At 43.2% G+C, this 17,282-nt stretch overlaps 1 protein-coding gene across 8 annotated transcripts in view; it reads right to left on the bottom strand.

Annotated features, from left to right (window-relative positions):
- Nucleotides 1–17,282, bottom strand: part of USP28 (ubiquitin specific peptidase 28) — a 79,499-nt gene that overhangs the window by 34,835 nt on the left and 27,382 nt on the right. For 5 of the 8 annotated variants that reach the window (XM_029574057.1, XM_029574060.1, XM_029574062.1 and 2 more), the window contains 10 exons: nucleotides 16,306–16,385; nucleotides 15,367–15,515; nucleotides 15,054–15,181; nucleotides 14,036–14,131; nucleotides 13,050–13,223; nucleotides 11,294–11,508; nucleotides 10,401–10,471; nucleotides 8,862–9,087; nucleotides 7,906–8,112; nucleotides 1,462–1,601 (listed from right to left, as the gene is read on the bottom strand). In XM_029574057.1, the coding sequence (XP_029429917.1) occupies nucleotides 1,462–1,601; nucleotides 7,906–8,112; nucleotides 8,862–9,087; nucleotides 10,401–10,471; nucleotides 11,294–11,508; nucleotides 13,050–13,223; nucleotides 14,036–14,131; nucleotides 15,054–15,181; nucleotides 15,367–15,515; nucleotides 16,306–16,385 (1,486 nt within the window). The remainder of the gene's footprint in view (nucleotides 1–1,461; nucleotides 1,602–7,905; nucleotides 8,113–8,861; nucleotides 9,088–10,400; nucleotides 10,472–11,293; nucleotides 11,509–13,049; nucleotides 13,224–14,035; nucleotides 14,132–15,053; nucleotides 15,182–15,366; nucleotides 15,516–16,305; nucleotides 16,386–17,282) is intronic. The other 3 variants (XM_029574058.1, XM_029574064.1, XM_029574059.1) reach the window with 2 other exon arrangements.

Here is a 17,282-nt window from a genome sequence, read left to right as displayed (position 1 = left end):
GACAAGTGAGGATACACAAAGCAACAGCAGGACAGAGAGATATTACCATCTATGGGCTAACTGTACCATAAAAGAAAAGGTAGGGGAATTCACCTGGAAGGAAGAATGGCTTCTAAAAGGGATAGTTTTACATGCAATGTGATGCGGTTTCCCTTTTCTGGACACCATTCATGCCTTTTAGACGGATTCACTAAAGGGGCAGTAAGGTTTAGAGGTTGATTTTCAAAAGCATTTTATGCAAGTAAACCACTCCTTGAAAATTAACCTGCGTGTTTCTACAGGTATGCGCAAAATTAAACAGACATATATACCATAAAACAAAAAACTTGGAAAAAAAAAAGCTCTTTTCCAATTTTTGTTTTATGATTATATATCTTCTGTTTGAATTTATACCACTTTTACTAAATATTGTCATTGTTTTATCATCTCTGTGTTACTTTTACATTTTTTGTTGCCACCACTCCTCTCTGACCATCAGTGAATAGCCGCCCCCCCCCCCCAATTGAACAAAATGGGATGTGCAGTAAATAATGCACATTTTCCATGTCACATCCTTATTTATTTAAGTCACTTAATCGCTTTCCAGATAAAAATCTCTCAAAGTGATTTCCAGCATAGGATAAGAAGATAACATGATTAAAACGGCACAACAGCTGCACTCAAAGAATATTTAATCCATCCCAATTAAGTATAAAAGACCGATGACGTCAACCAAGTTTGTACTTTCTTTCTAAATCTCAGAAGATCCTGTCCCTCCTTCAGCTCGTGTGTCAAACTGTTACAGTCCTGGCGCAGTGGCCAAGAAGGACCTACTTTATAACTGTTGCTGTCGAAAAAACCACTTGCCCCAAGGGACTGCAAAAGATGTTTCATATCATATCGCAGATTTCTTCCTACGGCGTACATTTTAGCCTACCTTTCAAATAAGCTGGATAGTTACCTCGCATCATCTTAAAGGTGAACAACAGTATTTTAAATTTACAATGCAAGTACACAGGCAACCAATATAGGCTTAGCAACAAAGGAGCGGCTGAAATCCTTCTAGAACTACCTTATTAAAACCTTAGTGAATCAGCCTCTAAAAGGATAAATTATGTCTTCATACTCAGGCTTCAGTTCAAGCAAGCACTGGCTACAAACATTCACTGATAGTTTCAGAAAATGCAGGGGACCGAATGGAGAAAACAGCTATATCAGATGCACACATACATAGTATATTTCCTTTTTGTTTGTCGCATAATTCACAATTTCCTTATGCGTTCATTCATTTGTAAATCTTTTAAATGCTAATTAAATTTACATGGGAAAAAAACAGTACATATGCAACATCTCTACTGGAGATTTGCCCTTTTATAGGAACCAACCTCAGAGGTACAGAGGGTTAGATTAATCCAGGAAGATGAGAAGGGAAAGCATGAAATTGAGAAAAGAAAATGCTATGTTTTAGATAAGAGACTTCACCTCCTTCAGAGCTACTTCCACCCCATTCTTCTCAAAGGAGTCAGCAGTATTTGCGATAGCCTGCGCAGTCTGTTCTTTTGCGATCATGGCATGCTCGGAAGATAAGGATCGCTCGCTGTACACGCTGCCAGAAGACAACTCTGGAAAGGAAAGTTTCAGAACGCACTAATATTGTGGCTAAAGCTTAGCTTATCTTTACATTTATGCCCTACCTTTTTAGCCAAAAAAGGTTACTCAAAGTTAGAGAAAAATTTGGATTTACCTGTTCAACATACTTTCCTTGAATTCTATTAGATCAATCCAGATGTGTGGGTTTATGCCACCTTACCAACAGATGGAGACAAAGAGCCAAAACTCTTCCATGATAGCTTCACTAGTATTAAAGAGTGGTGCAGACAAGGCACTTGCCAGTATTCTTATAGCAAATCAATGGAGTAGAGGAAAACAAAACTATGAAACCACCATTAAACTTTTCAACATCAGAAAGAAAACCATCCCTTCTCCCAACTCCATTAGAGACTGGAAGGGAAGAAAAGAGAAGCAGCAAGAAACAAGATGAATCGTGCCCTAGAAGATTATTTCTGAGAAAGCCCAGAGATTCTCATCCAGGGCAAACAGAAAAAAAATAAATCCATAGCTGCTAACTTCCTGAGAGGAACTACCAGGATTTAAGGAAAGGAAAATTAACAGCTAAGACTAAATTTCTGGACTTCCAGTGATGCCATGCTGCTGAGCAGTCACTGATCTTCGTGCTCCCGGCCCCATTAGACTAGCCAAATCTCTTGTATTTTGTGGGCTCCTCTTATTTGTGATGGTGGAAAAGATAGCAAAGAAGTCCCTGCCAATGATGTGGGGGGAATCTGGGAGTGCGCGCTAAATGCACGCATAGAAAATCAGCGATGGAAAACGCAGCCTGCAGCAAGGAGGTTGACTCAGATGAAGAAAGCATGGCTGATGGAGCACTTTCGGTAGACATCGTGGAAGCGGTGAAGAGTGCCATAAATCAGCTTGGCAATAAGATTCATGCTAGCCTAGATGCGAAGCTGGAGTCGTTTGTATTTTTTTAAACATAGCAAACACAAAAATTAAAAAGTGCATGAGAAATGGTGGAACCTGAAGAGGCTTCCAGGCCCTTTCTTACTCAGTAGGAGTCCAGCCTGGTGGATGACTGGCCTAAAAATACGAAGATCCAGCTGGAATTTGGCTATGAGAAATTTTCAAGATGGCAGCCACTGCTGCAGCTTTCCCAAACACAGGAAAAACAGGATAATGGAGCTGGCTGATTTATTTATTTAAACATTTTATATACTGTCGTTCCATGTATAGATCACAACAGTTTATAAAGTGATATTCATAGTTATAAATTCAGCAAAAATCAGAAACAAAACAATTTGTTACAGTGTTGGTAACCGTCTGTCGGAATTAAATTACCATCTGTCTAATGGCAGTTTCTTGTGGCTATGGAATTAGGCTAGTGCAACAGGCGTAGAGTATGTGAGATTTTGGATAAGGGTGGTACTTTTCACATCTAAGTATGTAGGCTGTTTGAGAATCTTGTGTTCTCTCTGTTTATTTATTCTTTGTGCTACAATTGTCTTTTGTCCTTCATGTCTTTGTGGCTCCTTATATTCTGTGTTTTTAAGTTAAATTATATGCATTTATGAATAGCCAGGTTTTTAGTTCACTTTTAAATTTCTATCTGATTCCAGCACTTTGGGCCCGCTATGGAAAATACTCGAGCTCATATTTGTGTCAGATGTGTGCTCCGTATGGTGGGAATATTTAGTAGCCCTTTATTTTGGGATCTTAGTATTCATTGAGGGTTGTACGGCTGTAATGTCACTCCTAGCAGTCTGGTATTATTGGAGAGAATGACGTTGAATATTATCGTTATTATTTTATAGCAACTGTATTGGTAACCAATGCAGTGCCATCAGGGAGTGTGTTATGTGATCGTATTTCTTAGTTCCTATTAATAGTCTTGCTGCGGCATTCTGAAGTAGTTGTAGTGGTTTTAAGTGACTTGTTGGGAGACATAGAAGTAAGGAATTGCAGTAGTCTAGGATTGAGAATATTAGAGCTTATAACACTGTACCAAAGTCCACAACAGTTAATCGTGATTTCAATCTTTGTAGTATATGCAATTTAGCGTAACCTGTCAATCAGTTTCTTGATGTGCATTTTCACTGTTAGGTTCTCATCTAGCTGTACACCTAAATCCTGTACTTGATTTGAGGGATAAATGTGAAAGTTGCCGAGGTCCAAGGCAGGTGGTTGAACTATTGAGGAGCTTTACTTAGCTAAAATATTTCAGTTTTTTTAGGGTTTAGTGTCAATTTAAGTTGAGAAAGTTCCTGTTGTATTGCTTTCATGTATTTGGATATTATTGCTATTATATTTTCAAATGATCTGGAGAGTGGTATGTAGAACTGTAGGTTGTCAGAATACAGGAAGAATTTAATTTCTAGATTCTTCAGTAATTTGCACAGTGGGATCATGTATATATTGAATAGTGCTGCCAAGAGGGCTGAGCCTTGAGGGATACCTGTATAACATGGGAAGGTGTCAGACATCTGGTTGCCCAGTTTGACTTGAAATGTTAAGAGAGAAATGATGAGAACCATTTGCTAACTGTACTGTTGATCCCAATGTTTCTCAGCCGATGACTTTATAGGTTATGATTGACCATGTCAAAGGCTGCCGTTAAGTCAATTAGCACTAGGCAAAGACACCTCAGTATTGCAAAAGGATGAGATGTGACTGCGGCAGTCTTCTCATTGTTAACAAGAAATTGGAGGGAAATGGAGTAGATGAAACTCCATTCACAGTAGAGAATGTATAGGAAGAGCTGGGGAAACTGAAAGTGGACAAAGCCTTGGGGCCTGATGAGGTTCATCCCAGGATACTGAGGGAGCTCAGAGATGTGCTGGCAGGTCCGCTGTGTGACCTGTTCAATAGATCCCTAGAAACGGGAGTGGTGCCGAGAAATTGGAGAACAGCGGTGGTGGTCCCGCTTCACAAGAGTGGGAACAGAGAAGAGGCTGGTAACTACAGACCGGTTAGCCTCACCTTGGTGGTGGGAAAAGTAATGGAGTCACTGTTGAAAGAAAGAATAGTGAACTATCTACAGTCAGGAGAATTGCTGGACCAGAGGCAGAATTGATTCACCAGGGGAAGATCCTGTCAAACAAATCTGATTGACTTTTTTTGACTGGGTAATCAAGGAATTGGATCAAGGAAGAGCGCTCGATGTCATCTACTTGGACTTCAGCAAAGCTTTCGACACGGTCCCGCACAGGAGACTGGTGAATAAAATGAGAAACTTAGGAGTGAGTGCCAAGGTGGTGGCCTGGATTACAAACTGGTTAACGGACAGAAGACAATGTGTAGTGGTGAATGGAACTTACTCTGAAGAGAGCTGTGTTGAGCGGAGTGTCGCAGGGATCGGTGTTGGGACCAGTCCTGTTCAATATCTTTGTGAGCGACATTGCGGATGGGATAGAAGGTAAGACTTGTCTTTTTGCGGATGACACTAAGATCTGCAACAGAGTGGACACGCCGGAAGGAGTGGAGAGAATGAGATGGGATTTAAGGAAACTAGAAGAGTGGTCGAAGATATGGCAGCTGAAATTCAACGCCAAGAAGTAAGAGTCATGTATATGGGGTGTGGAAATCCGAAAGAACTGTATTCGATGCGGGGAGAAGGGCTGATGTGCATGGAGCAGGAGAGAGACCTGGGGGCGATAGTGTCCAAAGATCTGAAGTCAGTGAAACAATGTGACAAGGCGATAGCTAAAGCCAATGGACGGCCGGCGCCATCTTTAAAAATGGCACGGGCCATCCAGTGCTCCCTACCACGTGACAGGGGACGGCCAATGGCACGGATACCCTGTCACATGCTAAGGGCAAAGGGCCATCGGCGCCATTTGGTTTACTGGCAGCCGACGGCCCGAGACCGGGAGAATGCTTCCGGGACTCCCACTGGACTACCGGGGGGGGGGGGGGGGGGGGGAATACTAAAGAACTAATTTTAAAGGGTCGGGCTGTGTTTTTGGGTTATTGGCTCGGCGCAGCCGATAAAAAAAACAAAACGATTGGATTGCGGGAAAAATAATTTCCTGATGATCCACGAATCCGAAACCGGAACCAATTCCGGTTCCGATTCACATCTCTACTAAACAATTAGCTAGATACTTCACTTAGATGCAGCTCCAGCACTGCTAACTACATTGATGGCGGGGGTGGAAGGGAAATAGAACAAAAAAGTCACTTACAAGGGAGAAGAGTAACAGGTAAGTATGGGAGGTGGGGGGGAATAGTGAAAGCTTGCTGGGCAGACTGGATGGACCGTTTGGTCTTGTTCTGCCTTCATTTCTATGTTTCTACTGTTGCCCACCAAACATATGCTGGCCATGGTATTTAAGTGGGGTTGCTATAAGCCCCCACTCCCTGAACCCTGGCCCTGCCATCTCTCCAAGGGCAACTGGCAGGAGAAAAAAAAAACTCATCCTCTGGACAGAGAGAAGACAAGTAATGATAAGCCTCAACAGTTGTACCTGACTAGTACACCCCCAAAACAGCTCTTTCACTGGAGCTCCTGGCTTTGCCTTTCCTCTGCTGGGGCAACTGTACAAGAGAAACCACAGCTGAAATTTTTTTTTTTTTTTTTTTTTTAAGACAACAGCTTTACTGCTACAGCTGTCATAGACAGCTGGTCCCCAGAAACAGGAGGAGAGAAATAGGCCAGAGTCTGGGGAGGGGAGAGGCGTGTGTGTGAGGGGAAAAATACATAGACCTCCAAAACCTGCGGGCTTCTGAGTCCAGCTAATCCATCTGGGCTCAACAAGGCCCTGAAAGGAATCTGGGAGCCACCTACCAGACTCTGCTTAATCAGGCACCACTGAGAACCAGAATCGGAGGCCCACTCAATCAGGGGAACAATTACAAAAAAAAACCCAAAAACTGTTGTCCTCAGAGCCGAAGATCCAGCTGTACTATGGGAGAGCCTGAACGCTGCTGCACTGGGAGCAATGCTCTACCAGGCACAGAGACCCAAAAGCATTATCTGGGAACCAAAGATTCCTGCTGCACCAGTTCAGCATAAGCCACTGTCTGCTGGAGACAGAGAATACTGATAAGTGCCTCGTCTGCAACATTCCTTAATACCAGTGATATCACTGAAAAATTCTGGTCTCTATCTCCATGTGGTGACAGAATAATAAGGAATTAAACAGTTTATAAATACAGCTCCTAAATTTTATATAAGGAAATGTAAGAGTTTTGTTGTATGTTTTATTGTGTGTAGTGATGAGTGAGTAGTGATAATTTTTGTGAATTGTTTTGTCTTGAAGTGTAGGTGTAAAGGAGTGTACAAGAGAACCCCTCAGGACACCAGCTCCAGGTATCTTAAGGAAAGGAAATCCTGGTTACAGGGCATTTCTCCTGAGCAGGAGAGTAAAGCTTAGGCTCAGGAAGGAACAAGGGAGGCCCTGGGAAAATGAAGAAAGCTGCTTCTGACATACATAACCGACCTATTGCATATGTTTGCTGTACTTCTGTTTCATGCAGTGCTGAGGTAAGCAGTTTTGTCATCAATAATAAAGCTTAATCTGAATCTGGCAAGCCAAAGAGCGCTCAAGGTGTTACAGTAGGTTTTAAGCTTGCATATGTTTTATGAAATTATATATATTTTTTATTGTAAACCACCTAGATTTATTTATTTATTTATTTAGCATTTTTCTATACCGACTTTCCAATAACAAAATTATTGATCAATTCGGTTTACATTTTAAACAATAACAACAATGACAAGTAAATGTCTTACAATGAACAGGTCGAATTAACTTGGATTAAGATATATGGGGGTAATAACATAATTAAGATTATATATATTTTTTATTGTAAACCACCTAGATCTTTTTATAGGCGGTATATTAAGTCTAAATAAACAAATTAATACACAGAATATAATATACATTCAATGCACACAAAAACACCACATTCTAAACCAATATAATATTAAGCAACTAGCCTCTCTTCATATTCTCACTAGGGAGCTGACGCAACTGAGTCAATAAGGTAACATATTATGTTATACATGTTAATATAAATGCAAAACAAACAAATCCTTCAAAGTGCTACAAAACCCACTCAACCTTACCCCATCCAATCATTCCTAAAGGAGCTTCCTGCAAGCTCCAGGAAAAAGGGACATATGCTATGTGCAGCTCTTTTTCTATACAACTCTGTCCCCAGAAATGGAGCAGCATGCAACTACTGCAAAACTTCATCCTTACTGCTGGACACCTTGTTTACAGTCCAGCAGTCAAAACGTCACCCTTTTTTTTTTTTTTTGCATGCTCACAGAAAGTAGTCATTTTTGACCTGAGAATTACTACAGAACATACTTGCCAGTAAATATGAAAAAACGCAGACTGCACTTACCTGCACCATCACTTTCAGCAGAGCTGAAGTCGTTGGATTGGAGGGTCACCCCGGGTTCCAGCGGAGGGATCTTACAAGAATGCTGCTCCTCCCACTCCTCTACCTCCTGATCAAAACGCTGGTTATCCTCCCGCACGTAACGTTTCAACCCCGGGGATAGGCCTCCCGCCTCGCTCCACCTCCGCCCAGCTTCCATATCAATCTCCTCTAAAAGAAGGAAAGGCTGCGACTTTAACACACAATGGGACGTTGTAGCAGCCATGGCCTCAAACCCAAACACACAGTCTTCCCTAATCTGAATTTTAAACTCCAATTGCTCCCTAATTTTGGAATTCACAGTCTTCATACCTATTGTGTTCAACAAGAAAAAAAAGAAGGCTTAACTGCATTCTTGTTGTGCATACAATCAGAAAACAGGCAAACTTTTGGAAGAGCAAGATCATGATCCATAAAAATGAAAAATGTCAGTCTAATCCTGGAGTTTTCCAAAGCGGGAACAGACAGAGAAGGCAGATGCTTTCTTGAGGAGGAGGAAGGAAATCACGATCCTATCTATCGATTTGTTTTGATGATTTACAAAAATTGTTAACAACTGGGGGAGAGTGTACACTCACTTTTAATCAGTTTCTTGAAAATCACAAAAAAAAACCAAACACAATTTTAATTAGCCTAGCTTTTGTGAATTGCATGGAGGAAAAACACCTTTAAGTTTGTGAGAAGATAAAGAAACATCTTGGGACTAAATGGGTGAGCTAAGAGGTCATCCCTCTGCCAGTAACCACTGTAGTTTATCATCTTAATGTTCTACAAGTGAAACAAAACAGGACTATAGATCCATTAAGAACAGTACCATAACCTCCCACAGTTTGAATCTCGGGCCTCTAGACCACAGGCTAGGTCCTAGCATGCATGTGCCCCCAACTGTTCCCATTGGCATGCAGACTTTAATGTTTTACCTGCCAAGTGTGGCAGCTGGTTATTGATATACATCAGGCAGTAGGCGCTGGCATCTCTCAGCCCCCCATAAGAGTCCCGCTCCAGCTCCTCCCAAGCAGACTCCGTGACAGAGATGTCGTTGTACTTCATCCAGACCTTTTTGCTGTGGCTGTAAATGTAGGCCCAGTAGTGCCCTGCATTGGCCTGCCCCTCATGGACAAGGACAGCATGCAGGCGGTAGGGAATCTAGGCAGGGGGGGAGACAAACAGAACAAGCTTCAAGATTTATTTTTAAACCGCAGATGTCATATCTGGTATCAAAAGTGTGACAAACATTGAACAACATTTTCAGCTCTCTGTACAAGACTAGAACAGCTCAATCGCATTTTTCAGGGTTTACCGTACAGATACACTTTCTGCTCATTAAGTTCCACTGACCCTATTATGTATTCGTGGGACTCTTAAGATGGCTACCAGGTCTCATTAAAAAAAAAAAAAAAAAATGGTGAATGAGGCCAGCTGAGGAGCACATTAGCTAGCATTCTATATTTCCAAAAAAGATCCAAGTTTGATTCTTGGCTTGAGCTCCAGGGGCTGCTAGCACAATGAAAGCTGGTGGTCACCTAAATGAAAGCACTAGAAAGAGGCCTTATAAGGTGACATTTTTACCTATTAATTTTCTTTCCATGAATCCTGTCATACCAGTTCAGTCCTTACAGGTGGGTTTTGTCCTCCTGTCAGCAGACGGAGGAAGAACACTGTATTTTCTCCGTGACATTATCACCACTACATAGAGGTGGTGCAGTTCAGAGGAAATCCGGTATTTATATGACAAAGCCCTGAAATAGACTACATCAGTCTAGAAGTACAAAAAAGCAAACAAACCAGCCAACCCTAAACAAAATTGAGCAGAAAATCCTCTTAACCTGACACCTGTCCAGAAACTGTAAATGAGAAGATTGGAGAATGAATAGAACATGAGGGAAACACAAACCTCCACAATAGAGATCTGAGTAATATACAGGAACAAACTGACTTCACTATGAAGAAAAGAATGGCCCAACTTCCCGAGACAGTCCTGGAGTAGTGGCGATGATGTCATGGAGAAAAAAAAAGTGTGCTTTGCTTCCATCTGCTGGTAGGCGTACAAAACCCACCTGTAAGAACTGGACTGGAAATAGCAGGATAAAATGGAAAGCTGCATTCTGCTCTATGCCACAGGACAGCATGGCAATACCTCACACCTTCTTCCCCAGGACAAAACAGTGGATACATTGGAGACCACATCCAGTGGATCTTATGGAAACCAGATAAAAAGACAACTGCTTACTTGAACACACAACTCTGAGCACCAGCCAAAGAATTTCTCAGAAATGTGAGAAATTCTGTTTTCATACTCCCTAGCCTCTAATAGCATTCCTTATTAGCAAGGTTAGATTCTAACTTGTAAAAATCTCATTTTTCATTCTATCAGGCCATGACATATTCCAAGTATGTCAGCAGAAACACATTTACTGCGACTGAAGTCTGAAAAGCAATTTAATGTAATCAGCTCCTACCTGACCAAGGGCAGGGTCAGCATACATCTCATCAATGGACTGGTTAACTCTGGCAATGCAATCCTTTAGGTCTGTGGGAAAGAATACACAACATACCCAGTGACAGCATCAAAAAACCAGAGCAAGGCCTAAAGCACAGTTTAGGACTATGTCCATCCTCTCTTTTAAAAGGGGACAAGACCTACTGGCTGTAGCCCTAGACTAGGGTACAGGAGACGCCCTGGCTCAAGAGTTCTATGCCGATCTTGGCTAAGTCACTATCTCCTTGTGCCCCAGGCTGAAAATAATGCATTTGTCTTAATCTGACTTTCCCCAATCAACAAATTAAACTATTACTGAGTTATTAAATGATTTCTATCTGAGTAACAGGAAACTCTGGATGGGGGAGCTCCATAGCTTGTCATCTCTAAGATTGGAGAGCTCTAGAGATAGAGAACCTGTTACCCTCTAGATCGGTAGGGCTCAGGGAATACAGAATCTGTCGCCTTTAGGACTGAAGGGCTCAAGAGAGGGGCACCAAACCTGACATCTCTAGGACTGGCAGTGTGGGGCTTCAGGGGCCTTTGCTTTGATGGACTGGCACTTTCCTGAATATAATATTACTAGCCAAATAATTACAGCACCCAGAATAGGCTGCTAAGTGAGCTAGAAGACTGAGAACTACATGACTCGACACTAGGAAATAAATGATCAACTGGGTAGAAAGCCAAAAATATACAGAAATATACAAATACACACTTGCTGTGCATATATAGTATACATTCTTGGAATCAGAAAAAAAGTGCATACATTCAGCATGTGTGTTTAAAATGACTACCTTTTAGTATGTGTTTCTATTTTCTGGATGGACCCAATTTAACAGTAGCTGGGTTTCGCTGGACATATGCCCTGACCTTGTATATCTTGCTCCACCTCCGTCCTCCATCGCTGCAGGCAAGTAACAACATAATGGAGCTCCTCCTCTGTCACAACGCGAGGTGCAGGATGACAAAGAGTCTGTGCAAGAGGCTCCTGCAGCACAGCATGGACTGAAGGAATTACTGCAGAGGGACTTGAAGGAGAGGACATTACCCCCCGTGAGTGGTCATTGCTCTCCGATTCCCCTGGGCTAAACAGAAAGAGTTGGGCACCAAGGAATGTTTATTTGTATTACGCTTTGCAGCACAATTAAAAGAGGGTTTACCACTACTTGTCCATACAGATTTCATTCGTTATTTAAAGGACCCCACAGGTGATTTAATATTGTGAGATTAGCTTCTCAGCTTCCTTGTGGCTACAATCCACATGCAGGATCTGAGCCATGAGTAACAATAGTCCTTGCTTGGCTGAGAATGAGAACCTGTACAGTACGAGGGTAAATGCCCTGCCATTCAACTCTACTGGCAACAGCAGGAGGAGTAAACCTCATGTTTAAATTTCAATTCTCATATAGAGAAAACAAGGGACAGATAAAGAATACACAACCTAATGACACAGCAGGCCATGGGATAGCCTGGTTGGTACCAGCAAACTACAACTCTCCGGAAAGCAACCAGGTGGAGGAGGAGGAAGAGGAAGGGTAGGGAGGGGTGGAGAGCAGTGGGAGAGAGGGGAGGTGTAGTGGGAGAGTGAGTAGGAGGGGCCTGAATGGGAGAAGAGAAGCAGTGGGAAGTAGAGCAGCAGTGGTGGTGGGCAGGGACAGGAGGGGCAGTGGGAGCTGCAGGAGAGAAATAGTGGAATGGGGGCTGCGGGAGAGAGAGAAGGAAGGAGGGAGGGGCCAAAGGGAGCGTGAGGAAGGAGGGGTGCAGTTGGCACATGGGGAAGGAAGGGGCAATGGGGACGAGGGGAAGCGTTTACATCCCTCCCAACACCCCCCCTCCCCCCATGCACAATCCAGCCCACTCTTCCACACCACTCAACCACAATACATACACACAATTCCCACACAGATGGGGAGGAGTAGGGTGCATACATGCACCCTACTCATCCCTATATATCCCCATCCTCTCTGTAAGCCTTCTGACCTACATTCTTACCCACTAAACGCTGCTCTCCCACCACAGACACCTACCCCCATTCCTCCCCACAGCAAGTACAAGACACCATAATGTACCCATAATCCAGCTGATGGAGTCATAAATCCACTTTAACATTGCCATGCAGTTATATTGCTTTCTCTTTTTTGGTGGATGCCTTAATAGTTCTGTTTTAAATTGTATTTATATTTTTTTAAGGTATGTCTCCTCAAAACTCATGGAACACTCCTATAAGAGAAAGTATTCTGCTTTAAATATACGAGGGGATGCGCCCCTGGCTCGCCAACCCTGCCAGTGAGCTCGTCGCTCTAGATTCCATATTCGTGCCTTGTTGGAAAATGCAAGGAATGGGCTGGATAGGGCCAAGTAACTTTATTGAAAGAAAGGACGGGGAGAGTGCTATGGAATGTTTCATTCCCCTCCTTGCCCAAGGGTGCATGGATATTTATTTAACAATCACTTTTATACCGCAATATCACAAAAGGTCAATGCAGTTCACAAAACACATAAGTTGTAAATATATATCCATGTTCCTGTCTACAGCTTCACAGAGTTGGTCAGACTAGCCGAGTCTTATGGTCTTAATCTACCATATTCTATACAAAAAAAAAAGTGTACATTTTGCTGATTTTACCCATTTCGCTTTGCTGCCGCCTCAAAAACACTGGACTCCCTTGCAGGGGATGTCTGAGGCAACGTCGGACTAGCAGTAGAAAGGATTGAAGACTTTGTGCTGGCAAACTCTAGTACGTACTGCAGCAAGTCAGGCAGTGGCACATGGCTGGGGCCAGAACCATACTTCATGTACCTAGAGAAGAAAAAAAAAAAAAAAAAGAGGACAGAGCAGTGATGCATTTCCCGTAGGTACACGTCCTTTCTGCTACCTTAAGAAGGAACATGTACCTAAACTGGGCTCTGGCACGTCAAGGTCATTTGCTTTTTAGATTAAAAAGCACAGATTTTTGTTTCACCCACGAAAACAGCTAGACTGGCTGCACGCGCGAGGCACTTTAATATCCTGCCATGCAACGAAACTGTCTTTCACTAACCAGACCGCACACTTAACTGCTAATAAAGAGGCTATTTTTATTTCAAATTAAAATAATCTCATAAAGCTTTCCAGTCTTTTTTTTTTTTTTTTAAGGCTACCAGTGTTCTTTGCAGCTGAACATCACGTTTCTTTGTGTTTATTATGATTTGATGTATTTTAAAATTACTAGGCTTTCATTCACCATTTCAGGTCCAGGGCACAACAGTTCAGTTTCGCTCTATAATCCTGCTGTCCCAGACACAGATCATCACAAAGTCCCATTTGCCTCAGGAGTTGTCAAACACAACACACCACCACAGTTCATGGTAGTAGTTTGGATGCCTTCATCACAGTGTGTGAGGAAGCCCGCTCATTTGCCTATGACAGTTAGCGTTCCAGCTGCTGGCCTCAAAATTAATTTGGAGGAAAAAGGAATGATTAAAACACAACCAAACTGACCAAGAGGAAGATTTTGCTGTTCTATCCACGAGGAATAGAATCATTAGAACTCTAGAAGGCTCTCTTGGTCTAAGAACTATTGCCACGTTATTAGCAGGAAGATCTCTTATCCTGATAAATGGTCACCTTACCTTTCCAGTTTCTGTTGCAGGCCTGCTATGTGTGTCTTCATCTTTCGGATTTTCGCCCTCTTTCTCTGGATGAGCTCTTTGTTTCTGTACAGGTACCTAGGCATCAACACCCAAAGCATTTCAGCAATCCGTTATGGGGCGGATTTTCAGAGCCCTGCTCGCGTAAATCCGCCCAAAACCGGGCGGATTTACGCGAGCAGGGCCCTGCGCGCCGGGAAGCCTATTTTACATAGGCCTCCCGGCGCGCGCAGAGCCCCGGGACTCGCGTAAGTCCCGGGGTTCTCGGAGGGGGGCGTGTCGGGGGCGTGTCGGGGGGCGGGCCCGGTCGTCGCGGCGTTTCGGGGGCGTGTCGGCAGCGTTTTGGGGGCGGGTACGGGGGCGTGGCTACGGCCCGGGGGCGTGGCCGCGCCCTCCGTACCCGCCCCCAGGTCGCGGCCCAGCGCGCAGGAGTCCCGCTCGCGCGCGGGGATTTACGCCTCCCTCCGGGAGGCGTAAATCCCCCGACAAAGGTAGGATGGGGGTTTAGACAGGGCCGGGCGGGTGGGTTAGGTAGGGGAAGGGAGGGGAAGGTGAGGGGAGGGCAAAGGAAAGTTCCCTTCTAGGCCGCTCCGATTTCGGAGCGGCCTAGGAGGGAACGGGGGTAGGCTGCGCGGCTCGGCGCACGCAGGCTATACGAAATCGATAGCCTTGCGCGCGCCGATCCAGGATTTTAGCCGATACGCGCGACTACGCGCGTATCTACTAAAATCCAGCGTACTTTTGTTTGCGCCTGGAGCGCAAACAAAAGTAGGCTATTCGCGCTCGTCTGAAAATCTACCCCTATATCTATAACCATGTAAATATGTGTATATATATATATATATGTGGCAAAGAGGGAAATGTATCTGAGCAGACATATAAAGATTTGCCTAAGGAGCTGTTCAAAGTGGAAGCATTTCAGCCAGTTCCCAATATTCTTTGCAGGCAGAAGGTAAAAATCTGGAGCATTCTGCCATCCTCGAGGAATAGACTGGCTCACCTGTCCATGTAAATGACCTGAGGGAATTCCAGTTTGCTGTGTATCTTCTCTGGTTGCCCCAAGGACTGATTGAACTCAAACCTGGAAAGCTCGAAGGTCAAAACTGGAGGTAACTTTGTGAACCAACGCTGTAACATAAGCATAAGGTATTGTGGACTTGGCAGGTGTTTTTACAACAAGATCCAACAGAAAAATCTTAATTACAGATAGGGTTTAAAAGCTAAAGTATCCACATGGGTCTGGCACTACTATTATGAAGCATGAAGCCTAGCGCACAGTAAGCCATTTCCACAGTATACCAGTTGGTACCAACCTCTTGTCCATACTGCATTGACTGGTGAGACTGGTGTGCTTCAATCTCTCCCTCTACCATGGCACTTTCAAGGCATTCGCTCAACTTCCGAAACCCATTGACCTGAAGAGGATATTGGCCAAAGGTTTCAATATTGGAAAATTTCTTTCCTGATAAAAAGGAAGGGGGGGAATGTAAAAGGGGTGTTTAGAAGACAAACTTTTTCTTCTTTCCAAACACGTTTTAAATCGAGTGCTACAGTGTGACAAGAAACACAGATAACTGGGTGTGGGGTAAATATGGAACTTGCAAGAACCAAGAAAGGAAGATGACACAGCCCAACCAGCAGGGAATTTAAATATTGTTTGGGACTGGACAGAGAGAGATGAGGCAGAGTAAATAACCGTCTGAGGTGTTGGTTTAAGTATGGGGGAATTTATGTGCTCATCTGCACAAAGTAGTAAAGAGCCAGAAAAGATGACAGCAGGGCAGACTGAATAGGCCAACTGGTCTTTCTCTGCTGTCATCTGCTGTATGAGTGTGATTAGCTGGGCAGAAACGTGGAGTACATTAACCGTGCCCAACAGAACAAGAACAGCTTCCATCTCATCCATGCAATGGACTGAGGCCAGAACAAGTTTATGTTATGTTGTAAACATCATCCCTAGTGTGAATGGCACCATGTTTTGTAAATTGGAGGAATTGTAAATAACTTGCAATACTTCTCATATATGACCAAGGAGCAAGAAAGTTCAAGAAAGTTTGGGGAGAAGTCACACAAGTCATTTCTCAACGTCCATTATAACTTGATAACTGTTCGGAAACAGGAGAACACTCCTTATTCTCGAAATAGTATTAGGGCTCGATCTGACAAATGCACTCTTATTTCAAATACAGGTACCTCTAAACAGCCTTAGAATTATAATTCTGACATTCAGTAAACATCGCATTAAGACTTACCCTCATGAATGCCTTCTGTTAAGAAAGTCCCATAAAAAAGTTGCACCATTGGGTTTTCAGATTTATCCCTTGGACTGCTGCTTTCAGGAGGAAAAGAAAATTTATTATACACAGCACTGCACTATTCCAATGATTCCCGCCCCCCCCTTCTCCCTTCCCAACTATTCCTACTGGTTTAAACAAAGCTAACAATACAAATCAAATCAGCACACAAAAGCACATCTGCCAGGAGGACAATTTTAAGAAAGATTCTTCCATAGGACCCTTATTGGGAACCTCTGATCAGAGGGAATGCTTAACTGCCAAATATTTTCATGAAAAAGCAATGTTTATGAAAAAGCAATGTTTTTTACACACCGGTGAAATACTTCTTTAGTTCTAACTGCAAAATCTTAGGGGTAAATCTGCCCGAGAACCACCATAACAAACATGTTTGCATTCAGAACATTTGACTGGAACGCACAATTGTAGATGGTATATAAATGAAATGTTAAATAAGAGATGCCCCACAGATTCTAGGATTGGAACATTGCCCAAAGTTTATTTGGGGGAAAGGGGGGTTTATTCCTCTCGTAGTTTGTTTGGTCTTTTTTTTTTCTCTTGGGGTGGGGGGGGGGGGAAGATGACAAAGGTAATACTTCCACCTAAACAGAAGCACAACTCACACTTCCAGCTAAAAATGCTTATCCTCTGAGTGGAGGAGGCTGCGGAAGGACCCAGGACAACGGGAGAAGTGAGCGGTCTCGATAGAACCGGGGTAAGAACCCTCTCCCAGCAATTGAATAAACCGGCGGTTATTACCCTGGATAACATCTGGGAATTAATGGTGAAAATGTCTTCTAAACTAGATAATCAAACCCTGAAACTGGACGAGATAGCAGTTAAGGTTGGTGTACTTGAACAGGACACTAATCAAAAGTTTTTGATGCAAGATAATTCTATAAAGAAAATAAATGAAGATATAAAAAACCTCCAAA

The sequence above is a fragment of the Rhinatrema bivittatum genome, chromosome 12 (genome assembly GCF_901001135.1).
Source record: "Rhinatrema bivittatum chromosome 12, aRhiBiv1.1, whole genome shotgun sequence".
Lineage (NCBI taxonomy): Eukaryota > Metazoa > Chordata > Amphibia > Gymnophiona > Rhinatrematidae > Rhinatrema > Rhinatrema bivittatum.
The sequence above is the reverse complement of the archived record's forward strand: the minus strand, read 5'-3'. Positions and strand labels throughout refer to the sequence as shown.